The sequence below is a fragment of the Leptopilina heterotoma genome, unplaced genomic scaffold, assembly GCF_015476425.1.
Source record: "Leptopilina heterotoma isolate Lh14 unplaced genomic scaffold, ASM1547642v1 Lhet_340, whole genome shotgun sequence".
NCBI lineage: Eukaryota > Metazoa > Arthropoda > Insecta > Hymenoptera > Figitidae > Leptopilina > Leptopilina heterotoma.
The window spans coordinates 414,637-441,749 of record NW_025111028.1 but is presented as its reverse complement, the minus strand read 5'-3'; the positions used below and the strand labels follow the sequence as shown (position 1 = coordinate 441,749).

Below are 27,113 nucleotides of genomic sequence, written 5' to 3'. Positions count from 1 at the left end.
ATGGTCTTTTGAAATGAAAAAAAAAATATGAAACTTTAATGAATTTATTGGACAATACAGGAGAAAAAAAATACGTCATGCGCATATGTCAAATAGAAAATCGGAATAGAGACTTATTATAATTTATTTACACGTGATCATTCCATTTTAAATATAATCTATATCCAGTCATTCATCATCAAGCTACATACATACTCAGGAACGTGAAAAAAAAATGTTTGCAGTCAACTTCTTAATTTTTTTTTTTGCTTTAGACTTTGACTTTTCAATTGTCTTTTTAAATCAAATTTGTTGCTATATAATTGTTTTTGTAACCACCAGTGGTTTTTGTGTATTTTTTTTTGTTTTTCAGCAACTTGAATTTTGAATACTATATAAAATTAATACTAAATTTCAAACTATTTATAAAATTTCTATGCTTGCTGCGGCAAATTGATAAAATGCACTTGAACTTCATTAAGGTAAGATGAGAGCCTATGAAATGTACAAATTATTTTTAATTCTTCTCTTCTTTCTTTTCCTTATTTTCGGCTTCGCCTTGTGTCTCGGTATTTTGGCTTTGACTTTGACCTCCTTCACGTTCCGCGGCCATCTGAAATTATTTAATGAAAATTTATTATTTTTTAATAAATCTAATTTTTTCGAAATATAATTCTTCAAAAATACGATTGCAGACTTAACACTCGATAATTAATTTTAAAAAAGTAACAAAAAAGTGTAGCTTTCAAACTAAAAAAAAAGTAGTAAAAAAGTAGCTATCGAAAAATTAAACTTGACGACCAAAAAAACTCGTTTTAGAAACTTTACAAAACTGCCAAAAATTCCATTGTATATTTTATTTTCCTATAACTTTTTTCTAATTTTTATAAAAAATATTTACTTCTTTCTTATCCTGATGCTAAAAAATTAAATTCCTGCAATTTATTATTCATGAAAGAATTTAAATATTTATAGAAATAATTTAATTATTGCGAAGAATTTTATTAAAATGTTTAAATAATTGATTTCTTTCGACTAATTTTATTCAAATTCTAATTTTAACAATTGAATTCCTGTGAAATTTTTATTATTCATGAAAAGAATTGAATTCTTACGAAGATTTTTACAAACAATTTTTTAAAATAATTGAATTCTGTTTGGAAATTTCATGAAAATAGTAGATACTGAAAATCATTGAATTGCGAAAAGTTTTTAAAAATAATTAAATTTTACAAAGAATTTTATTAAAATATCTCAAGATAATTGAATTTTCGGGAATAATTTTGTCATTTATCGACAAAATTGAATTCTTTCGGAGAATTATTTATGTAAATAATTGAATTCTTGGGAAGAATTTTATTAAAAACTAAGAGAATAATTGAATTAATTCAAAAAAATTTAATTAAAACTGTATTTAAAGTAATTGAATTCTTTCGAACAATTTTATTAAAATAATTGAAAATAATTGAATTCCTGTGCAAAATTCTAATATTTTTGTAAATAATTGAATTCTTCCCAAGAATTTTAAAAAACATATTTTTAAATAATTAATTTTTTCGAGGAATTGAAATTAAATTTTTAAGAATAATTATAGATTTCTCGAGCAATTCCTGTAAAATTGTATTAAAAATAATTGAAATCCTGCGATGAATTTTATTAAAATTTTAAAAAATAATTTAATTCCTGCGAAGAATTTTATTAATTATGAAACTTATTGATTACTGACAAAAAATTTATTGAAATGTTTAAAAAGAATTAAATTTCTGTGAAAAATTTTGTCATTTTTTAAAATAATTGAATTCTTCATAAGAGAAAAAAAAATTATTTGTGAAAATAATTGAATTTTTCGATTAATTAATTAAAAATAGTATTAAAAATAATTGAATTTCTTCGATGAGCTTTATTATTTATAAAAAAAAATTTAATTCTTGCTTTGAATTTTATCAAAAATTTTTTTAAAAATTGAATTTCCATGAAAAATGTTATTATTAGTGAAAGAAATTGAATTATTGTGAAGAATTGTATAAAAATTTTGTTAAATAATTGATTTTTCCAAAATTTTTTTGAAGTTGCTATTCTAATTTAATTGAATTTCTGTAAAAATTTGATTGTTTACGAAAATAATTGAATTTTATCAATTTTTTTTTAAAAATAATTGAATTCTTTTGCGAAATTTAATGAAAACACTAGATATTGAAAATAATTGAATTTCGAATATTTTTCAAAAATACTTGAATCGTTTTAAAGAATTTGATTATAATTTTTAAGAATAGTTTTTTGATTTCTAGTATTAACGAAATTAAAGTAGTGAAAATTTTCAAAAAAACAGAAATAGTATCTTTTAGTGGATGATATCTAAAAAAGTACCCAAATAGTAACATGACGTAAAAAAGTAGTAAATAATAGGTTTTAGTAGTTGAGTGCGAATCCTGCGATTGTATTTGAAAACAATTTTTAAAACTAATTAAAAAACCCTAACATCACGTGAGGACAGAGTATCTTGATTATTATTATATAATAATTTTTTTAAATACCTTTTTGTAGGCCATTTCGAATAATTTGAGACTTGCTTGTTGAAGTTCGTTAACCTGTTTCTTAATTTCCTCTGGGTCAGTTTCGTCTTTCTTTGCTAGAGTTTCCCTCATCTTTGCAATCATTTCCTTAAGTTTGTCACACTGTAATGTTACAATAACATCGATTAAACAATTACAATAAAGAATTAATCAAAATTTACAATTGATAATTAATTAATTTCAATTTGCAATTATTAATTAATTAATTAAAATTTTTAATTTGTTAGTTATAATTTTTACATATTCTCATCAAATGAGAAGGTATTGTATTAAAAATATAAACTTTGTTAAAAACTACCTCCTCTTGTGGCAATTGAGACTTGAATTCTTCCATTTTAGCCTCAGTGTCATGGACAATTCCTTCTGCTTGGTTTACAGCTTCAACACGATCCTTCTTTATTCTGTCTTCCTTGGCGTACTGTTCGGCTTTCTTCACCATATTTTCAATTTCGTCCTTACTTAAACCACCGCTCGACTGAATTACGACTGAAATCATTAAATTGCAATTAATGAGAAGTTTACAAATATTTTAAAAAGATGCTTGTGATCCCGAGTTTTAAACTCACTTTGTTGTTCTTTGCCGGTTCCCTTGTCTCTAGCAGAAACGTGAACAATACCGTTCGCATCGATGTCAAAAGTGACTTCAATTTGTGGTACTCCCCTTGGCGCAGGAGGAATTCCAATAAGGCTAAATTGTCCTAGGAGTTTATTGTCAGTCGCCATTTCACGTTCACCTTGATGAACTTTAATTTCCACTTGTGTCTGACCGTCAGCTGCAGTCGAAAACACCTGACTCTTCTTTGTCGGAATTGTCGTATTACGCGAGATTAATCTCGTGAAAACTCCGCCCAACGTTTCGATACCTGCAAAATTTAGTTTCGATTATAATTTTAACAGGGTTGCCACAAAAAATTGATTTTGTTTTTCCCTGATTTCCAGACAAAATTTTCACTTTTTTCCTGACCCTAAAGAATATTCTGATTCACTCTAAAAATTATTAGATACTTAAGAAAAACATTCTATTACATTTACTTACGAAGTATTTAAATATTATTTTTCCACAGGGTTTTAATATTATTTTTAATACAATTTTAAATAAATTCAAAAATGTTATTACTTTTGAAAATAATTGAATTTCTCCAATCATTTGTAACTTCTCCAAAATTCAATTTTTTCCAGTACTTTAATAAAAATCCCTAAGTTTTTCCTGAATTCCCTGACCTGTGGTAACCCAGTTTAAAATTACGAGAAGGCATTTTATATACTTTTCGAGGTTTTTATAGAAAAATTGACTTTTTTATAGGGTTGGCAGAAAAAATTTGATCTGTTATTTAGACATAATTTTAACTTTTAGATTCCTTTAACTAAAAATTTTTCTGTAAAAATTTTAAAAAATTTTAATAATTTGAGGGGAAAAAATGAGTCATTTTCACGTCAGAAATATCACGATTTGCAAAGAGTATGCCGATTTGCGCAAAACTTTGTAGGATTATAGTTCTATATAAGAGACTTCTTTCCCCCAAATTTTTTCAAAAAAAATTCAAAATTGTTGAAGATACGCCATTTTGAATTTTAATATTAATTTTATAAAATTTTGAATATCTCGGAATATTTTTTGTATGGATTTTTATGAAATTTACACATTTTTCAGGTAAAAGTATGTACTTTAAAATGCAAATAAAGTTAATAAAAAAAAATAATTTTTAAATAAAAAAATTAAAAGAAAAATTTCTAAACAATATTTTGTTGGGGGAAAGAAGTCTCTTATATAGAACTATTATCTCACGAAGTTTTGCGAAAATCGGCATACCCTTTGCAAATCGTGATATTTCTGACGTGAAATGCCTCATGGAAATAGGTAAAAAATAAAGTTACCGAGAGAAAGGGGCGTAACGTCAAGAAGTAGAACATCAGTGACGTCTCCTGCGAGAACACCTCCTTGAATGGCGGCACCAACAGCAACGGCTTCATCAGGATTCACAGCTTTCGACGGTTGTCTTCCGAAAATGTCCTGAACAGTTTGTTGCACCTTCGGCACTCGAGTCATTCCTCCGACTAACAGAACATCTCCAATGTCAGATTTTGCAACTTCCGCGTCGGAAAGAGCTTTCTGGCAAGGTTGAATTGTCCTCTTAATTAAATCACCAACGAGACTTTCGAATTTGCTTCTCGAGAGCTTGAGATTAAGATGTTTCGGTCCACTCGTGTCCATTGTAAGATAAGGCAGATTAATATCAGTTTGCAATGAACTTGACAACTCGATTTTCGCTTTCTCCGAAGCCTCCTTCAATCGTTGCATTGCCATCGCATCTTTGGTAATATCGATTCCTTGCTGGAAAATTATCGAAATTTGTTAAATTTTTACCTTTTTTTCATCTCGAAATTTTAGTATTTACTATTTATTAAAATTCTTTAGGAGCTGGATCGAGGAACCGACGTTTGGCAATAAATAGAAAAGTGTCCGTTCTTCGATCCGTCCCCTCATTTAATATTAAATTAAAAACAAAATAACTTACGTCTTTTTTAAATTCGGTTACTAAATAATTAACTAAAGCATTATCGAAATCTTCGCCACCCAAGAAAGTGTCACCGTTCGTAGATTTAACTTCGAATACTCCTTTCTGGATTTCAAGAATGGAAACATCGAAGGTACCGCCTCCCAAATCGTAAACAGCGATACTGAAATAATTATTTTAGTAATTTTATTTTTCCTAATCAAAAATAATAGAAAAAAGAAAATAAAAAATAGTGATAAGTTTAAATTTATATCTACATTTTATCTTCGGTTTTATCCATTCCGTAAGCAAGGGCGGCAGCAGTTGGTTCGTTGATAACGCGGAGAACGTTGAGACCCGAAATTTGTCCTGCATCCTTCGTCGCTTGTCGTTGAGAATCGTTAAAGTAAGCAGGCACCGTGATGACTGCATTTTTAACTGGCGTATTTAAATAAGCTTCGGCAGTTTCTTTCATTTTTGTGAGGACAAAAGCGCCAATTTGACTTGGAGAGTACATTTTTCCGTCTCCACCCTGAACCCAAGCGTCGCCGTTCGAGGCTTTTACGATTTTGTATGACACCATTTTCCTGAAATTAAAAATTAAAAAGGGAAATTAAAAAAGATAAAAAGGAAAATTAAAAAAGAAAATTAATAAGGAAAATTAAAAAAAACTGAAATCTATATTAATAATCGTTGTATTCCGGTAATCTGTTCGCAATTTGAAGTTTGTTGTTGTTTGCTAAAAAAGCAAACAACAACGAGAAATTCAATTAAAGTTGTTTTTATAAATAATTAAATTTTTGCTAAGAATTTTACTATTTATAAAAATTATTGAATTCTTGCGAAGAATGTTACTATTTATAAAAATAATTGAATTATTTCGAAGGATTTATTAAGATTTTAGAAAATAATTGAATTTATTCGAACTAGATTAAAAAAATTTCTTTTAATTTAATTCTTACGACGAATTCAATTAAAATTTAATTTAATTTCAATTATTTTCAAAGTTTGCAATATTTGGAAGAAAAGTCGAAAAAAGTCGAAAAAGTTATAATATCCGAGGCCTGATCATTGAATTCTCGTAATAAATTTTATCCAAAAATTTGAGAATAATTGAATTCCTAATTAAATCCTAATTAAATTCTTTTGAAGAGTTTCTTTGAATTTTCGTTAAAATAATGGAGTTTCTTTAATAATTTTAATTGCAAATTTTGAAAGTAATTGAATTTTATGAACAATTTATTTCACGTTTGTTAAAATAATCGTGTTTCTTAAAAATTAAAATTAAAGATTTAATTTATATTGAATTTCATTAAAATTTTTAAAAAATAATTAACTTCTTCTGAGAATTTTATTACAATTTTCTAAAATAAATTAATTCATTCAAAGAATTTTATTAAAATATAATTGTAGAAAAAAATTAAATTCTTTCAAAAAATTTCTTCAATTTCTTAAATATAATCGATTTCATCAATAATTGTAATTAATAAATTCACTATTGAAATTTTGTTAAAAATATTGATAGAAAGTTAAACTTTTTAAAACAATTTTATAAGAGTTTTTGTAAATAATTAAATACTTTTCAAAAATGTTTAAAATTTCTTTTTAAAAATACTAGTTACAGTATTTTTTCAAAATATTTGAATTTTTGCAAAGAATTTTACTATTTATAAAAATAATTGAATTGTTTTAAAGGATTTATTGTAATTTCAGAAAATAATTAAATTCTTTCGTTAAAAATTCTATTGAAAATAATTAATTTTTGCAAAGATTTTACTATATTAAAGAAATAATTGAATTGTTTTGAAGGATTTATAAAAATTTTAGAAAATAATTGAATTCTTTCTAGAAATTTAATAAAAAATGTATTCAAAATAATTATTAAATTCTAATAAACAAATTATATCAAAATTTTTTAGATTATTGAATTCCTGAGAAGGATTTTTACTCAAATTTTTTTTAAATAATTGAATTCTATTGAATCATTTTATTATTTGGGAAAATAAATTGAATTCTTGTGAAGAGTTTTGTTAAAATTTTTAAAAGTAATTGAATTTCTGAGACGACTTTAGTCATTTCTGAAAATAATTGAATTCTTGCGAAGAAAGAAATTCAAATTTTTTCAGAAATAATTTAATTTTTGTGAAAAATTTTATTATTTGTGAAAATAATTGAATTCTGACGAATAATTTTATTACAATTTTTTCTTAAATAATTGAATTATTTTGAAAAATGTTATTAAAAAATAATAGATATTGAAAATCATTGAATTAGAGGATAATTTTAGAAAAATAATAGGAATTTTGCCAAGAATTTTATTCAAATTTTTAAAAATAATTGAATTGTTTCGTAGGATTTATTAAAATTTTCGAAAATAATTGAATTTCTTTGGAAACTTTTATAGCGAATTAAGTAAAAAAAATTTGAGTTCTTTCGTGAAATTTTATTGAAAATAATTGAATCGTTTTGAAGGATTTATAAAAATTTTAGAAAATAATTGGATTCTTTCGGAAATTTTATTGAAAATAATGAATCTCTGCAAAGATTTTACTATATAAAGAAAATAATTGAATTTTCTTTAGAAATTTTTTTTTAAATTTTGTTGAAAATAATTGAATTTTTGCTATTTACAAAAATAATTGAATTCTTCCGAAAAATGTTGTTGTTTCTGAAAATAATTGAATTCTAGCAAAGAAATTGAAATTTTTGAAGATATAAACAATAATAATTAATATAATAAATGAATTTTTTAAATTGTGATTATGAAATTATTCAAAAATTTGTATTTGGAAATATGTAAAAAAAATTTGTCATTTTCATAATAATAATAAATTGAATACGTAACATTTGCTAGTTAAAAAATAAAATCAAAACAGAAAATTAAAAAAAGAATTAAATTTAAAAATGTTTACAAATGAAAATATACTTACATGTCTTTCTTAACTTCTGCGTCTTCGAATTTACGTCCAATGAGACGTTTTGTGGAGTAAAAGGTATTCGACGAATTCGTGACTGCTTGACGTTTTGCTGGCATTCCAACCAAACGTTCTCCTTCTACAAATATTAATAATACACATTTTTACGTTTTAATTTAATACAAAAGAACTATTTATCTCTAATTTTAAGTTTCCTTCAATTTAAGCTCAAGAATCATTCAAAAATCTTCGTTTTCTAAAAATTTGTAAGTATTACGTAATCTAACGTACAAAGTGTCATTCCCACTTCGCCGACTATTACGTAAATGGTACATGGGCCCTATCAGCATGGGAAATAGAGATAAATACAAACCTTTGGTAAAAGCAACATAGGATGGTGTTGTTCGTGAACCTTCAGCATTTTCGATAACTTTCGGATGCTTACTTTCCATGCAAGCGACACAGGAAAATGTCGTTCCAAGATCTATTCCAATAACTGCTCCTTTCACTCCTTCAGATCTATTTAGAAGAAATGATGAATTTTTACGAAATTTTCAAAGAGTAGAGACTTTTTATAGTCTCTTTAAACTTTTGAATATTCCAAACTTTAGATTTAGAGTAAAGTATCGTTTTTACAAAAGTAATACAATTTCCAATTTGCAAAGAAAAAGTTTTTCGATATCTTAGCACTTACTTGTATCTGTACTGATTAATTTCCCCGTTTCTTTGTGAATAAGCAACCATTGGAGCCGTTCCCTGAAAAAAAGTAAAAATTAATTACCTATTCCGATTAAAAATAACTTAGTACTGAATATAAAATCCGCAAAAACAAAGTAATGATCTTTCGACAAAATTTACATCGACAAACGGTTTTAAAAGTTTAAAGGATTTAAATAATTACATCATAAAATTGAACAGAGAGATTAATTTCCGAAATATATTACAAACCACGTGCTGCATTTACAATCAATTTCTTCTGTAAGATTTAAACACAAAAGACAAGACACAAGTGTAAGTATAACCTCAAAAACTCGAGAGTTCAAATACTTGAGTATGTTAACAAATTCGATATTATTTTGTGACAAAAATGTATAAAAACGAATTTTATATTCCAAAACTTACATTTTTTAGGATGGTGCTGAATTCCTGTCGCCTTCTAATATTGGCAGTGACACCGGTACAACCTCGAGTAAGAATTCGTGCAGCGGACAACATTTTTTAAATACTTTTATAAAATTCTATTTCAACTAAAGTCTCACTAAAAGATAATTTAATTTTTCCGATTTATTTTCAATAAAAATCCACGGTTTTAGCTTCCGTAACGCAACTCCACGTGCAATGATGCAAGAAGAAAGAAAATTCGTCTGTTTCAGTCGCAGTTGCAAACTAAACCTTCAGAGGGCGTCAGTGTTTCAAATTTGGAACGACGAAAATTCTAGAAAATTCTTGAAAAATGTATAAATCATATAAATCGTAAGGTAAAGGTAAATAAATTTTAATCTAAATAGTAAACAAAATACAGTTAATATTCTAAAATAAGTTTTTATTAAAAACAAGAATTTTTTCCATTTATTGTATCAAAGCAAAAATGTACAATCCGCACAAAAATTCTGATTTTTTCGGCTTTCGCATTTTTTTGCAAAAAGAAAATGACGTATGGGGAATTTAGCGCAATTTTTGGGAATTTAGCGTAATTTGCTGAAAACAATGAAAATTATGTCTATGGGAAAAAATCATTGCGCAGTGCGCAATTTAACAGCGCATTTTCCTTTTCATTTCATTTTCTTTCTGCTTGGCGCCAACTTCAACTTCCGGTTCATTTCCAATGGCGTAGCCATATCCAAAGGGGCCTTCGTTAAAAAATGCAGAAAATAAAAAATTTTTCCTAATTTTCACTAATCTGAACACATATATTTAAAATGCAATGAAACTTAAATAAGTAAAACAATATATAAATTACAATAGTAGCATATTTAGGAAAAGTATAATTTTCCAAAGACAATGGAATGCGTGGGAGGGATAGACGTGACGTTGAGGGTCAGAACCAGAGATACCAACGCAATATCCGCTTTCAAACAAGTTTTCTCTATAAAGTAAATTACCAATTTGTTGGCATTCCTTTTTTTAAACCCCCTTCCACTTTTTACACTATTGATTGCATAAATAAAAAAAAACATTTTTTATATTATTTACCCTATTTACCACAATTTACTAATTTCGAAATTTTACATTAAAGCTAATTTTTTGTTTACTTTTCACGACAAAAGTGAATTGAACAATTGACATATTTTATATAGGCCGATTACTGTTTATTGTTTTCTATCTGTATTTAATAATTCTCCATCAATTGTTCTGTATTTTTAATCTCATATTTTTTAGGTTATGAAAATAATAAATTTTTTGATTCCTTGCGGCTAATTTTAATGGGATTCGTGGGATTTTCTCACTTTTCTGAATTTTGAGGTTATGTCATTACATTTTCTAGTTTACATAAGCACATATAGGGGGCGTATTTGGGGGAATTTGCCACAAATAGGCCAACCACAGGCCAGTATAGGCCTGATAAGCAGATGGTGAAAACCGGTGCCGCCATCTTGTTCGAATGTGTTAAATGCACAATAATGCAGTCGTAGCGAGATTTCGTTACGTTCTGTCTACTTTAATACCGTACACATTATACATATTTATCAGTGTGTTTATTAAATATCTGTTAAGTGTTTTGTCAAGACAGTAAAAATATTCGCGAAGTACATAGAAAAATAAATCTTAGAAGCAGGTAAGATAAATTGTACGACAATTATTTCTATAGCTAAGAGGCAAATTTTTTTATCTGTTTATCATTTTTTTTATAACTTTAATAATGTAAATATATAATTGGAATTGGAGATAAAATTTATTTTAAAAATTTAAATTTAACATTTATGTCTATTTAATTGTGGTCGGTAAAAAAAATAAAGCATAAAAGAGCGCGTGTTTTCTATATTGTAAAGCCTATACATGTATTCATTGGCGTATGCAACAACATTTCCCTTTTAGGTTAAGTTTCTTATAAAAAATTGCAATTTTGAAAAAATTTATTAAGGAGGACATATTTTATTTGTTTGTAAAATTGTTAATGATAAGTGAAATAAAAAACTACGCGAAAGATTGTTTTTGACGTCTAAAAATGTGTAAATGTGTTTAACGGGTTGCCTATATAAGAACTCGAGTGTAACACACCCTTTATCAACGGAAAATAAATATAAACAGTTATTTTCAGTTTTATTATAGTTCATTACTTTTTCTTCTTACTTGTACTTTTTATTATTAAAAATAAGCGATTTTTTTGTCGATTTGTTAAACATTTTTGTTTTACTTTTTGTCAGGCAACATAACCTACAAATCGGTTTTTTCTTTTTGACACAACAATTATTGTTCGATTGTCTTATTAAAAGTTAATAAATAGTTTTGTTGCAATTAAAAACAATGTATTATCTTATTTTGTTCATAATACAAGAATCTCATTTGGTGTATCTTAATAATCTCTTTTTAATGTATAAAAATAAAGGAAAGAAATTAAGGTCAAAAATGAAAATTATGCCCCCTAGTGGTGGCTTGGTAAAATAATAGATACATTTTTATAAAAGTTATTAACTACTTACTTCTATTTATTTATTAAACTTGATGTAAATTGACTCTAGACAAACAGTATTATTTGGAATTTATAAACAATTTTAATACTCACATGACTCACATAGACACAATTGTTCGCTTATAAAAACTCTCTTTGCGTCTAGTAACAACACTATTAAATCCAGTTAGCGACTTAGCGCCAACTTAGCGTTACTAGAAGATCAAACTTCCGCCCTTCTTCAATAATTACAAGAAATAGGAATCTATTGTTAACAAAATTATTTTGGAGTAATAGAGTTTTTCTGAAAGAATCCAAATGTTTTTGTATGTTAATTTTGGAAAATGAAATGAAAAATTAAATAAATATTGAAATATTATTTATTTTAACTAATTGTACAATTTTTTTTACAGAAACTATCAAATATGCCGAAAGCTAGGTTAATAACCCGGTCGGTGACAATGGTTCGTCCACCAGATATGACGCTAAATTTGGAATGTGTCGAAGAGCCGTTGAGCGACGCTCAATTGAGCTTTCGCACGAAATATAAAGAAAATTTTAATACGGTGAGATTTTAAAAATTCATAGAAAAAAGGTGAAAGACAGAATATTTGACTAATAATATGAATTTCTCTCAGGTTTCTAAAACCTTAGAAGACTTAGTGAAAGAACGTGGTGGTAAACTTATTTGTCAAACGGGCGTTGTTGCAGGATACGAATACACACTGTAAGTACATAATAATTACAATAAATGGAAGTAAATTGTAATTATTGCAGTTATTTATATATTTGCAATTATTATTGTTATTATTTGAAATTATTGAATACATGTAATTTTTTTTAATTAACAGACCCAGTAGTGCTCCTCATACCACGACAGTTACAACTAATGCACAAGCTCAAGTACTCAGCGTTGTAAGTAGAAAACAAATTTTGAAAAATCTTGAAATTCTTATAAAGTAGGTAAAACATAATATTTATAAATGAAAGGATTTATCGACTATTTTTTTTTTAAATGTCACTTTTTTCTACTTATTTTCAAAAATTGTGACTTTTTCGACTTTTCTTCAAAATATTGCAACAACATACCAAATATTTAGTATAAAATGCAACTTATTTCGATTTTTATATTGCGGTAAAAAATAAGTATTCATATTCAATATAATAAGATTCATATCTTTTTAAAATTATTTTTGAATCATTTTTTTCTAAAATTTTAATGAGAAATCTTCAAGTGTAAATTTTAAAATGAAAATTAGCTTCTAAAAATTATATTAAAATATTTTTGATAAAAGTATTTATTGGAATTTTTTCATTCTAATTTTTTAAAATTTAATTATTTTCACTATTTTCAATTACATATTTCAGAAAATTCAAATACATACAAAAATAATGACATTAAAATTTTATAGAATTATTTTTAACATTTTAGAGAAAACAATCGTGTTCAAAATTTTTAATTTAAATTCTGCAGAAAATTAATTATTTTTTTTTTAATTATCATAGAAAAATTCTTGTAAGAAATTATATTATTTTCAAAAAATTATATTACAATATTTTAAAAAAACTAATTCTTAAAATTGTTTTATCACAATTTTTAAAGATTCAATTATTTTCGAACAAAGTAAATTAAAATTTTTTAAATTTACTTTTTTAGACTTATTAAAATTTTGGAAAAATCATGCTCATATTTATATTTAAAATTCTTGGAAAATTTGAGAATTCTTTTTATCTTTTTCAAAAATACAAAAAGATTTTATCAAAGTTCAATTATTTTTAAAAGATTTGACCAAATTTCGATTATTTGGAAATTTTTCAATTGTATATAATTGAAATAATATTATCTTTCAATATTTATTTTTAAATTTTTTTAAAAAACTAATTTTAAGAATTTCTTTACTATTATAATTTCTTTAAAATAGTATAATTTAAAAAAAAAACATGGACGGTTACAATTATTATAAAAAAAATTTAATTTTTGTATTGAAATAATTGAATTCTCGAAGAATATTTGGAAATCTATTACAAATAATTGATTTAAAGATGAATTTTAGTTAAAAATTATAGAAAATAATTGAAATTTGAAAAGGTTGAGTTGTAATTTTTAGAAATTATCAAATTTCATAAGGTTTAAGATAGAAATTTTTTAAATTTTATTTCTCGTGGAAGAACAAATAAGAAGTATTTAAATATTTATTTAAAAAAATTATTCGAAAGTTTTGAATAATTCAATTTAGAAATCAGTTAAAGGGAAAAATCGGGGAAAAACAAAAAAAAATTTCGTAACAACACTGAATTAAATGACTTTTTTGTATTTTTAATCGACTAAAGCGATTTTTTTTGTCCCTTAAAATCGATTCGAGATCTGTAATTAAGAAAATATAATTACACTGGATTTAAAATTTTGCAGAATCAAGCAATACAAAACAAGGCTCAACCGATAAAATTAAGCATGATAAACAATGCAAACCCTGGACAAGGAAATATTCAACTGGTGATGGATCCTCGAATGGGAGTAATATTGGGAACAGTTGCTACTCAACCAGGTACAGTAAAATAAATAAAATATTTAGTAAATATAAGTAAAAAATAACTACAATAAATTCTTAAATTTTTCATTACATTTAATATCTAAAAATTAATAGGAAATTGTAATAATTACAGGCACACAAACGGCTACGACTATAGCAACAGCTACTCCGCATGTACAAACCGAAAATGTACGTAGTTACAACTATACTGATTTTTTTCATTATTATAATTCATTTTCGTTGAAAATGTTTTTAATTTTATTAAATTTATTATTTATAATTAAGACTAGCTAGTGATAAAGTCTGGGAATTGTATTATTTATTTGATTGTTTATTATTATTTTTTTATTATTTATTATTACTTTCAATTATTTTATTTATTATAATAAGGAAATTTATTAATTTGATTATTTTGTATTTAAACAGTTCAAACCTACTACTGTAAGAACTGCCAGTCGTCCAAGAACAAAAGTAATTCCGATTTCACAACCTGATATTATTGAAGAGGTAAATTTTTTTATATTTATAAAAATTAGTTTATTATTTAAAAGCCCTTGTGAGTTATAGTGAATTTATTTTTCAGCAACCAGCTCCACCTCAACCTAGGAACCGATCGCGTCCAACGCCTACGAGTCACGTTGCACCTGGTAAGTTTACTCATTACACATAAGTACCAAAATTTAAAAAATTAAATTTTTTTGCTTTCTGATCTTAATAAATTTTCATTCAGTTCTCGGACTTTTTAGACTTTTTTCCTCTATTTTCAAAAGGAGCGACTTTTTTCGTCTTATTTTGATGAAATATGATTTTTTTCGATTTTTTTAAAATCCTTTTTTTCCATCTTAAAGTCGATCCGAAACCTGAAAGTCGACCCAAGATTTTTTTACAATATTTAAAAAAAATATTTCTTTCAAGTTACAACCAATGCACCGAGTGTTCAGAATGTAAGAGTCAAGACTGTCAGCAAACAAATTCCGACGCCGGTTGCGCAACACGCAACGAGACCAACTGAAGACACCAGCATCGGTGGAATTGCAGTTAACAGCAAAAATGCCGGTAATTGTAACTAACTTTCAAAAATACTCATTCTATTTAAAAAAAAAATCTATTTAAAGAGTCGATTATTCATAAAATGTCAATTGGCTTGAATTAGTTATCATTTTAAAGTCATAAATTCATTTGCATATTTTTTATATTTTGCTAAACCTTGAAGAATTTTGCGAAATATCAAGTAAGTTTTTAACTCTCAGCAAAGTTTCAATGAAATTTTGTTATAAATATGAAAAATTAAATTTTATTTAGTTGCCAAAAGGGTAATTTTTCTGTATTATTTTTTTCAGTTGGCGATCATATTGAAGAATCGAAGAAACATTTACCTGACGGTAGGGAAATAACGTTCAATAAAATAAATGGAGGACGTACTTTTCCATCGTTGGTCGTTGTTGCAAGACCGAATCTTTGCACGAAAACTGTGACACCGCAAGTCGCGCAGAAAGAAAGAGGCGAATTGGGTAATTTTATTTTTTCTTATTCGTCAAAGAGAATAAATTGTAATTGTTAAATTACATTCACTAAATTAATTAAAATTGTTTTTCCAAACAGATTTACAAGTAAAAAGTGTGCTGATGTTATCGGCGACGAAATTCGCCGAGTGGTTGATACAACAGGGTTTAGTGAGATCCGAGCAATATTGTTCGCAGCATAGTACTAATTATCAAAAAATAAAACTAAAACTTGGAATGTACAGTGATACTGGAACTTTTCCCTATTCTGGAGGATACGTTTGGGTTTCAAGCTGCTGTCCAGACAGATTCGTCTCTGTTTTTGCTGGTTCAATCTTTCAAGGTGCGCCACATCAACCGACAATTCTTCTAAAATTGATCTATCATTGGGCTTGCCAAACGAATATTCAAAACGTCGTCTCTTGGGTGAAAGTGGGTAATATCTATGTGAAAAATTTCTACACAAATCTTCGGAGTATCTGCACGGCTGCAGTTTGGGACAAATGCAAAATAATGGGCGGAAAGCATTCCATGATTCAGGTCGGTGTCATCAGTCTTGGCACGACATCTCAAGATGGAAATTTACGCCAGGTACAATGTCACTTTTATTAATAAAATTCATTTTCTATTTTTAATACAAATTAAATAGATTTCTAATATAAAATTATATAATAATTATTCCTTACAGTAAAGTAAGGAAATTTTATCCAAAAAAATATCAAATTATTCGAAATTTTAAATAGTCTGAATTTTCTTTCTCAAATTAATAAAAATCTACAAGTGGAGATACTGTTGCAATTTTTGAAAAATAATCAATTATTTATTTTTGTATTTAAAAAATTCAATCCTCGTACAATTTTTTGATAAGAATTGATTTGAAGACAAATTTTAGTTAAAATTTTAGAAAATATTTCAAGAATTGCAGTTCTAATTTTTAGAAATAATTAAATTTTAAAAGGTTTTACATTGAAAGTATTTTGAAATATTAATTCCTAGTGGACAAATAATAACAAAAAGTATTCGAAAGTTTTGGAACTTTTTTCATTGGAACTCCTGTTTTGGAACTTTTGTCCTCCAACCAAATATTTATTAAACTAAAATTAATGAAAATTGAAAACGTTTCTTTAGAAATTCTAAAAAATGAGGTTTTTTAAAAATCGTAATTAAAATTTATTGAAAATAGTTGAATTCCCGAAAATAATTTTAAAAAATATAAAAGAATAGGAAATTTTCTCAAACTTAATTGAAATAAATTTTTATATTTCCAAGGAATTTTATTTTTTCACTTTAAATAATTATTTTTAAATTCTATTGTGTTTTTTGAAGAATTGTAACTCAAAAATTGAAAAATAATTAAATTTTACAAAAACATTTTTATTTATATAATTCAATTATCGTCGAATTCTTAAAAGAATTAACTTAAAAATGAATTTCATTAAAAATTTTGAAAAATATTTCAACAATTGGAAGAATTACTAATTTAATTCCTCAATTATTATATTTAAATACTGAACTAATCTAAAAAATTTTTATAAAAAATTTTCAAAAAACTAACTTTTTCAGAATTTATAATAAAAATTCTTTAAAATTCAAATTTTTTAAATCCTCAATTTGAAACCTTTTGAAGTACAATTATTTATAAAAATTGTAAACCCAACTCTTTTAAAATTAAATTGTTTTAGAATTTTTTTAGTATAATTGTTCCATAAATAATTTATACCTAAATAATAATTTTTTATTATGAGAGAAATAGAAAACAATTTAAAGTTTTGATTTGAAATTTGTGGTGATTTTAAAGTTTATAAAGCAAAATTATTAAAATTTAAAAAAAAACAATCATTTTCTTCAAAAATTCTTCAAAAAATTGATTAGTTTTTTAAATTATCTAAAAATTCTTTTTAGAAATCAAAAATGTAATTTACAGTAGGAATTTTTATTAATTAAATTTCAAAAGGTTTTTAAATTGAAATCTTTAAACATTTAAATTGCAGAAAAAGTATAATAATATTTAAATATTTGTTTCTAAAAATTATTAATTTACTACTTTTCTAAAAAATTAGATATTAAAATTTAGAATAATTTAATTTGAAATTTCTAGAAAATAATTGAATTTTGGAAAAATTAAAGTTTTTAATTTTTATAAATAATTAAATTTAAAAAGGTTTTACATTAGAAATATAAAAAAATTTTATTTCCTGTGAAAAAGCAAATTTTAAAATATTAATTTAAGGAAAATTATTGAAGTTTTGAAAAATTTCATTTAGAAATTGTGAGAAAAATTAGGGTTTTGAAAAATTGCAATTAAAATGATTTGAAGATTGTTGAATTCCCGAAAATAATTTTAAAAGATTGAAACCATTGGAAATTTTCTCAAATTTCATTAAAATAAATTTAGTATTTCAAAGCATTTTACTTTCTCACTTTAAAAAAATATTTTGAAACATTCTTGCATTTTTTGAAGAATTATAACTAAAAATTTGGAAAATTATTACTTAAATTTTACAAAACTTGTTGTATTTAAATAAATCAATTGTCGTTGAATTCTTACAAAAATTGATTTAAAAAAAGATTTTAGTTAAAATTTTGAAAATTAATTGAATTTTTAGAAGCGTTATAACAGGAATTTATTTGTTTAACAAAAAAGATTGAAGTTTTAAATAATAAAATGTGGAAATTGTAAAAAAAATTAAGTTTTTTACAAAGGTGTAATTAAATTGTTTTTGAAGATAATTGTACTCCCGAAAATAATTAAAAAATTGGAAACAATTAAAAATATTGTGAAATTTCATTGAAACAAATTTTATATTTGAAAGAATTTAATTATATTACTTTTAAAAATTGTTTTGAAATACAATCGTATTTTTGAAAAATTAGATTTTAAAAAATTATATTTTCTAAAAAATAATAAATTTTGATTAAATTTTATCTAAAAAGAACGTTTTAAAAACTCATAGGTAAAAGTTGAAGTCTTGGGCGTATTGAATCCAGAAACTTCAGAATTAAGATTAAGAGCCTGCGAACCTGTGATTGAAGGCGAAAGATCGTACAAACGTCGATTCAACAATATTTTAAATCCCTTGAAGGACTGGGTTCATAAGGATTCGACAATTTTAACTGATTTCACCGTTGACAAGAGTACACTTCAAGAAATGGGGTTCACTAATGTCACACAATCGGCTTTCAGTGAACAAAATCCTCGAAATGCAACGAGCAATTATCACATTATGGAATATCTCCGAAAAATTGTTCCAAGAATGTTCCAAAATACACTTAGTTTACTCAGTAGGCAAATGATTCAACAATTTCTCGACGAGCTGGTTTGGAGGGAAATATTCGGTGCAACCGCCGCAAAAGGTTTTGAAAATATCATTCGTCATATTGCTGAACAGACAAGATTGGACTCAAGTAAGTTTATATTTCACTTTCATTTGTATTTTTATTTTCATATTCTTTTTGGCATGAAAAATATTGACTATAAGTAATTGAAAATTTGTAAATTACAAGCAAACTTTACAAACGAAATGCGGTCAATTTTTTTAATGTGGATTTTCTGTTTATTTTTCTAGACGATGGTCTTTTAGATCGATTGGCAAAGATTTCGGCTAATCCGTTCATTGACTGGTCCTATTCGAATTCGAGTCCTCCACCACTCGCTCCTATGGTTTCGATCCCGAAGGAACCCAGTGCCGATGCACATTCAAAGCAGAATGATAAATTTGCGAATCAAACTAATAAAAGGAGTAGAAAAAGGGGCTGGCAAACGAGAAGTCCCGAGCCGGAGAGCAAACGTCGTACTCCCGATTTTTCAGCTTTTGATAAAGAGAATAAAATCGGGGAGAAAGTACAACTTCAAGAGTTTTATTACGCGACGATGGATGGGAATAAGGCTCATTCACCGAAAGAGCATAAAAACGCATTTTTGTTCAAGGTTTGGATACTTACCTACTCTCCCTTCGTCTTTATTTCCAACTCTTTTTTATAATTTTTAAAAATATATTCCGAGTTATAGTTTCAACTGATACTAAAAAATTAAATTATAAATAAATAATTGAATTTTATATTTTAATTTTAGTGTTTCCTTTGTAATGCAACAATGAGAAGCAACAGCGAAGTTATGGAGCATATGATCAGTCACGTCCCACGTCAAGTTCCTGGTCAATCAGATTCACCAGTTTGTAGATACTGCTGCAGTGCTTTCTCTTCTCAACACCAGATTGCTATTCACGTGACCGAAACCCATAGTTCTTTCGGTCACTCGGACAGCGATATGGTTGTGTGCGCGATATGCGAGCATAAATTCGGTATGAATTGTTTTCTACAATTAATTACAATCAATTAGTTACATAAATTACAATCAATTACAAAAACGAAAAAAATACAAGAGTCAGTTTTGTATTTGAAAATATTTAAGACTATTTCTTTTTCAACAGGAAACAGTTCTTTACTGATCAATCATTTATCATTAAACCACTATCCTTCCGAAATGCCTTATCGCTGTGAAACTTGCGGATACAGAACGTCCAGTCACAAAGATGTTATTGATCACTACTACAAAGTTCACGAAAACGGCGAGGGTTTACAATGTCCTTACTGTTTAAAGGTAAAAAAAATTTAAATATTTTCAGGGTTGCCAAAGGTCAGGGAAATCAGGGAATTCAGGGAAAAGTCAGTAATTATTATTAAAAATATAGGAAAGAATTGAATGGTTAGAATTTATAAGGAGATTCTGAATTCTTGTGTCTTTTTGTTTGCCTCACAAACTATGAAATTACCACGAATTCTAAAAAAAAACATTAAATTTTTTTTATTTATGACAACAATTTATTTGAAATATCTTCATTATATTGAAGAGTTAACATAAACTTATAATTTGCTTCAATTTTAAAAATTTTAACGCATTTCTTTGAAAGAATTCAACTATATTAATAAATATTAAAATTATTTCCCGAAATTCCATTATTTTCAAAATTTTTTTTAAAAATTCTCGTCAATTCTCATTTCAATTATATTTATAAATAGCAAAATTCTTCGCCTAAATTCAATTATATTCAGGAATTTCGATCAAATTCATTGCAAAATTTAATTATTTTCATAAATAACAATATTCATCACAAGAATTCAATTATTTTCAAAATTAATAAAATTCTTCGTAAAAATTCAATTATTTCAAAAAATCTAAAAAAAAATTGTCAATATTTCAATTATCTTTATAAATAGCAAAATTCTTCGCTTAAATTTAATTATATTCAGGAATTTTGATCAAATTCATTGCAAAATTGAATTATTTTCATAAATAACAATATTCATCACAAGAATTCAATTATTTTCAAAATTAATAAAATTCTTCGCTAAAATTCAATTATTTTCAAGAAAAATAACAAAAAAATTATCAACATTTCAATTATCTTTATAAATGAATAGCAAAATTCAATCATTTTCAGGAATTTTAATAAAATTCATTGAAAAATTCAATTATTTTCATAAATATATTTCATCATAAAAATTCAATTATTTTCAAAAATTTTAATAAAATTCATAGCAAAATTACATTATTTTCAAATTTTTTTTAAAAAATTCTCGTCAACATTTCAATTATCTTTATAAATAGCAAAATTCTTCACCTAAATTCAATTACATTCAGGAATTTTTATCAAATTCATTGTAAAATTAAATTATTTTCATAAATAACAATATTCATCACAAAAATTCAATTATTTTTAAAATTAATAAAATTATTCGCAAAAATTCAATTATCAAAAAAATGAAATGTTTTAAAATTTGGCATTAAATTCTTCGACAAAATTCAATTATTTTCATAAATATATTTCATCACAAGAATTCAATTATTTTCAAAAATCTTTCTTAATTCAATGATTTTCCATATTCTACTATTTTAATAAAATTTCCCAAAAGAATTCAATTACTAAACACAATTTCAATTATTTAAAATAGAATTTGCATAAATTTTTTTAAAAAAAGTCAAATATTTTCCAATTTGGCATTAAATTCTTCGCAGTAATTCAATTATTTTCATAAATAATAAAACTCATCGTAGAATTTCAATTATTTCATTCTTAAAAAATTTTATTAAAATTAGTCAAAGGAATTCAATTATTTAATAAATTATTTATTTTTGTATTTAAATAATTGAATTCTCGTAGAATTTTGTAATAAAAAATTTGATTTAAAAATTAATTTCAGTTAAAGTTTTGTATAATAATTGAATTTTGGAGAAATTACTAATAATTGGAATTTTGAAAAAGAATTGAATTTTGTAAAGTTCCAAATTAAAATCTTTGAAAATCTGAATTTTTCATACTTTTAATTAATAATTCTCATTTTGCGAGTGAATTAAAATATTCTTTAGAGTCAGGGAAAAAGTTAAAATTTTGTCTGGAAATCAGGGAAAAACAAAATTAAATATTTGTGGCAACCCTGACTTTGATTTAACTTCTCTTTTAATTTAATGATCAAGAAAAATTGTAAAAAATTTTAAAAAATCTCCATTATTGGAAAATAATTATTTGTGCTTTTTTTAAACAGGTGATTCAATTTGTATCTGATGGTGTTGTGAACACGCCAAGTATTCACGGATATCTTCTGCATATGCAAAGGCATATCGTGCGACGAGAAGAGGGTAGGGGCAACAAATGTACAAGATGTTGTCTTTGGTTTAACCAGAGAAGTTCCCTGAAGAATCATCAAATCGAACTTCACGACTATGTGTCTGGTCCAAGTGAGTATTTCACAATAGTTTCGAAAAAAGTATCTTATTTTATTCAAGGTTATTGCAAAAATAGAATTTAAGACAGAGTTTAATTCAACTTTTTTTTTTTTGAATAATTAAAGTTTGCTGAAGTTCCAGTAAAATTTTTTAGGTTTCAATTAATAATTTTTTTTGTTATCTAATAATTTTTGGAGTTAATCAGAATATTCTTTAGAGTCAGGGAAAAATTGAAATTCTGTCTGGAAATAAAAAAAAATGAAAAAGTATTTTTGGAGTGAATCAGAATTTTTTTAAAGTCAGGGAAAAATCGAAATTCTGTCTGGAAATCCAAAAAAATAAAACAGTATCCAAATAGTAGCAAATCGTAAAGAGTTTAGTAAAAAGTAGGTTTTAGTAGATGAGTGTGAAGACTGCAATAGATTAAATTAAAGGTGAACGGAAGATTTATTAAATACTAAATATATATAAATATCTCCTGAATTTCTAGAATTAACTCCTTGGCAGACTAATGCCAAATATTATAACTGCGTTCAAAAATCTAAAAATATTTTCTTAATTTACTTTTTGCAGAGGTCATTCCTTACAAAGGCAGCTCTAATGGAATAATGATAACACGTCAACGACCTCAAGTTAAACGATTCGAAAAAATCAATTTCAATCCCGAAGTTTGTAAAGATGTGAAAAAATGGAATTCCGGTCCAGTTAAAGTCAATCTTCCCAGCAATAGTTTTCCTTGTCAAGAATGCGAGGAAGATATCGATGAAATAGATCATTATCCGTAGGTTTATTTTTATATTTCAAGAAAAAAAATACTTTAAAACTATTTTTTCTTTTTTTGTTGGACATATTTTTTGGAAATAATATTGATTTTAAAATTAATACAGAGGAGAACAGAGATGCCAACAATGTCGATACGTTACATGCTGTTGGCGAGCTTTTAAGGAACATCAACAACAAATTCATAATGAGAGGCCAAAAACAACTCTTGTTGTCCCATCTCCAATGATCAGTATACCACTTGAAAAGAAAATGCAATGTCCATGTAGTTTTGCAACAAACGATGGAAACTTACTAGGTAAGTCGAATTACTGTATATATATATACTTATTTTTATTCTTTTAATTGAGATTAATGACACGTGACCTTCTGACGTCAGTTGATTCATTCAATAAAGTCTTTGTTTGATTTTTAAACCAACAAAGATATATTCTGGCTTCAGAAAATAATAATGTAAAAGAGTAAGAAAATTTTCCAATAGAATACATTTTTTATGAATTTCCCGCAATTATAAATTTAAATATAAAATATTTTTTAAAGCATATAATTGCTAGAAATTATTTTAATATTTGTCTCCTTTTTTATGACTTGTATAAAAAATAAATGTATTTATATTTTAAGCGCAGGCCTCGAATAATAAAACTTTTTCGACTTGTTTTATTTTTTTTTTTTTAAATAAATGTAGTTGAATCTTTTCTTCTAAAGTTTCTTACCATTTTTTGCAAACCTATTTAGAGCATAAAAAATACTTTTGTCCTAAAAATTAAAAAGTAAAAAAGTAAAAAAAAAGTCAATTATCACCCAATAAAAAAATTTTCAAAAACTTAATTTTTTCTGCTACAAAAAAATCTTATTTTTCATAAATTTAAAAATATTGAAAATCGGAAAATGTCTTTAAATTTAAAAAAAAATGAATTTTTGTACTTAAATAATTAAATTCTCAAAGAAATTTCTGAAAATTACTCAAAATAATTAATTTGGGGAATATTTATATTCAGAAACTTTTGGAAAATAATTTACTTTTTTTAAGAGCTATTGTAAAAATTTTTAGAAACTATTAAAATATCAAAATTCTGAATAATTCAATTTTTTAAAAAAATTTCAATTGGAATTTTTTTTATAAATTAGTTGAATTTCTAAAAATATAATTAAATGAAAGATTTTTGAATAATCAAATTTTCGTAAAAATTAATTAAAAACAATTTAATTTTAAATTGAATTTTAACTGAACTTGATTCTTACTTTTTTTAAATAATTCAATTCTAAAAGAATTGAATTAAAATTATAAAAAAATAGTTGAATTAGAGAAGAATATGAGTTAAAAATTTTAGAAACTAATTGAATTTTAGAAGAGTTGTTTTAGAAATATTTAGAAATAATTTAAGTTCAACAGGGTTTAATTTAAAATTTGAATGATTTCAATTTTTGAATAATTTCATATGAAAATTCTAAACAACTTGGTTCTTGAAAAAAAAATTTATTCAAATATTTTTGAAACTGAAAAATTTGTAAATAATCAAAATTTTCTAAAAATTATTTTAAGACAATTGAATTTTAAATTGTATTTTAAGTGAAATTTTTTTACTTTCCTCAATAATTCAATTCAAAAGGAATTGAATGAAAATCATAAAAATAATTAAATCCCCAAAAGTAATTAATTGAAAAATTGTAAAAAAAAGTTTTAAAATAAGTCAAATTGTATCGAAATAAATTTTATATTTTGGGGAATTTGATTACAATTTTTAAAAAAATTTATTTTTAATGAGAAATGTGACAAAAATTGAAAGAATGGTTTGAAAAGAATTAAATTTCCAAAAACTATAAAGAAAAATCTTCTAATGAAAGTATAAAAATAAAAAATAATGAAAATTAGATTCGAAAAGTTACGTTGAAGTATTTTTAAAAAAAATTAATTATTAGAATTTTTTCATTGTAATATTCTTTATACTAATTCAATTATTTTCAATATTTTCAATTCTACATTTCCGAAAATCAAAACATCTGCAAAAAGTAAATGTTACAGTTTTTTAAAAAATTCAATTTTTCACAGTTATTATTAAAATTTTCAAGAAAAGAATCAGTTTCAAAATTTTTAATTAAAATTGTTCAAAAACATTGATTATTCTTTTTAAATTGGTCAAAAATTCTTTTATGAAATACAATTTTTTAAAAATTACCTTACAATATTTTTAAGAATCTAATTCTTCGGATTTTTTTTATTATAACTTTGTAAAATCCAATTATTTAAAAGGAAAAGGTAAATTAAAATTTTTTAAAAATCTGTTTTTTAATTTATTGGTAGAATTCTGAAAAAATCATGTATTTCCATTTTTTATTAAAATTTTTCAAGAAATTGTGTTTTTAAAAATTGTCTAAAAATTCAGAGAATAAAAAGCTTTAAAAACCTTTTCTTTAGCTAAAAATTGTAGAAATTATTTAAATTTTGTAATTTGTATATTTTAGTTGTAATTTTTAGAAATAATCAAATTTCATAAGATGTGAAATTTAAATTAAAAAATTTCGATTCTTAAGAAAAAGTAAATATTTCAATATTTATTGAAGGAAAAAAATTGTAGTTTTGAATAATTAAATTTAGAAATATTTGAAATTTCAGGAAAATACAAAATTAAATTGTCGTGACGAGGAAAAACGAAAACAATCGTTTAATTGTATTCGGTCTTCAATCGACTAAAACGACTTTTTTGCGTCTTAAATTTATCCGAAGCCTATTAACGTTTATTAATTTATCATTGAAAAAACAGACGTCACGACAATCTTAAACGAATATAAATAATTAAACATTAGAAAAATAAGATATTAAAAAATTTTTTCTATTTTCAGCGGCTCACTTGGTGAAATGCAAAAGAATATCTGCATTTCCTGTCGAAAACACAGGACCCTCGGGTATGTTAGACAGTTTGGGTCTCGTTCCAAAAAGTGCATCGGAGGTACGCTAAAATATTCTAAATACTCAATTATCTTGCGAATTAAGTACAAATCAAAGTGAAGAAGATAAAAATAAATTCGCAGCTAATTTGGTCGTGAAAAATATAAATCTCAACTAACAAAAAAAAATCCATTACTGCTTATTTCATATACTTTAATAAATGTTTTATTTTTTATTAAGAAAAAAAAAGGTAACAGGATTACGAATAAATGTTTACAAGTACGTAAAACTTTCCCAAAAATTAATACATACAACTAGTCGAAGAAAATCTATTAAATTGTACTTTTTTGAACTCATAATATTATTTTCTGCAATATGTTTCTTTTTTTTTTGTTTATTATTGTTTTTCGTACTCGTTTCTATAAATAATTATACATTGAGGTGATTGTTTTAGTATATAGTACACAGTGTAAAAGACGATTCATTGTAGAATGATAAAGGAATGATAAGATTGAGGTTCTCGTGAAGCTTACATTTTTGAAATTATATTTACAAAATAACAACTTTTAGAGAAAAAATTTGAAAGTGTATATCTTACCGTGAATGAATGCAAATTTTTGTTTGTTTGTTTGGAAGATTTAAAAACGAAGAATGCAACAGCAATTAAAATAAGTTTAATTTTAATATTACTTTCTAATGTATTCAAAATAAGCTTACGAATTTTTTCGAATTATACTTCTATTAAATGTGTAAATAAATTTTGTCACTATTGTGAATCTAAAGAAATGTAAATTATTTTCCTTTTCCTGATAAGAAAATTTCGGAATAATAAAAAAAAATTCCATTTATACTTAAATAGTTTTTATTACTTATACTAGAGAATGTTACGCGCAATTGTGAGCGAAACGCGGTGATTAATTTATTATTATTATTATGCAATTTTGAATTTTTTTTATTTGCAAATATCAACTTTTATTATTGAACAATTTCAGATTCATTATTTAAAAAAAAATTATTTATTAAGTAAGTAATATTAATATTTTAAAATATTAATAAAATTCTATGAAATAATGCAATTATTTTCGAAAATTTTGGCAAGAATTCAATTATCTTCACA

At 24.8% G+C, this 27,113-nt stretch overlaps 2 protein-coding genes across 3 annotated transcripts; one reads left to right on the top strand and one right to left on the bottom strand.

The window, feature by feature from the left end:
- Positions 1 to 28: 28 nt before the first annotated feature.
- Positions 29 to 9,397, bottom strand: LOC122505095 (heat shock 70 kDa protein cognate 5-like). The gene is made up of 11 exons (XM_043616542.1): positions 9,085 to 9,397; positions 8,657 to 8,718; positions 8,336 to 8,481; positions 7,978 to 8,101; positions 5,326 to 5,634; positions 5,069 to 5,231; positions 4,428 to 4,884; positions 3,119 to 3,415; positions 2,851 to 3,038; positions 2,514 to 2,654; positions 29 to 592 (listed from the first exon to the last, which is right to left on the bottom strand). Exons 1-11 carry the CDS (start codon positions 9,175 to 9,177, stop codon positions 497 to 499), a joined length of 2,076 nt encoding a protein of 691 aa, XP_043472477.1. The 5' UTR covers positions 9,178 to 9,397; the 3' UTR covers positions 29 to 496.
- Positions 9,398 to 10,496: 1,099 nt separating this feature from the next.
- On the top strand, positions 10,497 to 26,778 carry LOC122505094. Of its 2 annotated transcripts, none has more exons than XM_043616540.1 (19): positions 10,497 to 10,738; positions 11,986 to 12,138; positions 12,211 to 12,299; positions 12,424 to 12,487; positions 13,983 to 14,118; positions 14,237 to 14,292; positions 14,530 to 14,610; positions 14,687 to 14,750; positions 15,019 to 15,159; positions 15,444 to 15,614; positions 15,706 to 16,196; positions 18,560 to 19,010; positions 19,172 to 19,533; positions 19,678 to 19,906; positions 20,036 to 20,205; positions 22,149 to 22,341; positions 22,903 to 23,110; positions 23,217 to 23,407; positions 25,951 to 26,778. In XM_043616540.1, the coding sequence occupies exons 2-19, from the start codon at positions 11,998 to 12,000 to the stop codon at positions 26,064 to 26,066; spliced, it is 3,354 nt and encodes a 1,117-aa protein (XP_043472475.1). In that variant the 5' UTR covers positions 10,497 to 10,738; positions 11,986 to 11,997; the 3' UTR covers positions 26,067 to 26,778. The 2 variants fall into 2 exon arrangements, with proteins under 2 accessions (XP_043472475.1, XP_043472476.1); XM_043616541.1 differs by lacking the exon at positions 10,497 to 10,738 and adding an exon at positions 11,875 to 11,898.
- Positions 26,779 to 27,113: the final 335 nt, after the last annotated feature.

What these genes read in the sequence shown, in the direction of transcription:
- LOC122505095 (XM_043616542.1), bottom strand. Translation starts at nt 9,177, where the DNA reads ATGTTGTCCGCTGCACGAATTCTTACTCGAGGTTGTACCGGTGTCACT. An exon ending in GATAAAACCGAAGATAAAAT is followed by an intron (nt 5,232 to 5,325) that starts GTAGATATAAAT and finishes TAATTATTTCAG; the next exon opens with TATCGCTGTTTACGATTTGG. An exon ending in CGTTACGCCCCTTTCTCTCG is followed by an intron (nt 3,416 to 4,427) that starts GTAACTTTATTT and finishes TAAATTTTGCAG; the next exon opens with GTATCGAAACGTTGGGCGGA.
- LOC122505094 (XM_043616540.1), top strand. Translation starts at nt 11,998, where the DNA reads ATGCCGAAAGCTAGGTTAATAACCCGGTCGGTGACAATGGTTCGTCCA. An exon ending in AAGCTCAAGTACTCAGCGTT is followed by an intron (nt 12,488 to 13,982) that starts GTAAGTAGAAAA and finishes AAAATTTTGCAG; the next exon opens with AATCAAGCAATACAAAACAA. An exon ending in ACAGACAAGATTGGACTCAA is followed by an intron (nt 19,011 to 19,171) that starts GTAAGTTTATAT and finishes TTATTTTTCTAG; the next exon opens with ACGATGGTCTTTTAGATCGA.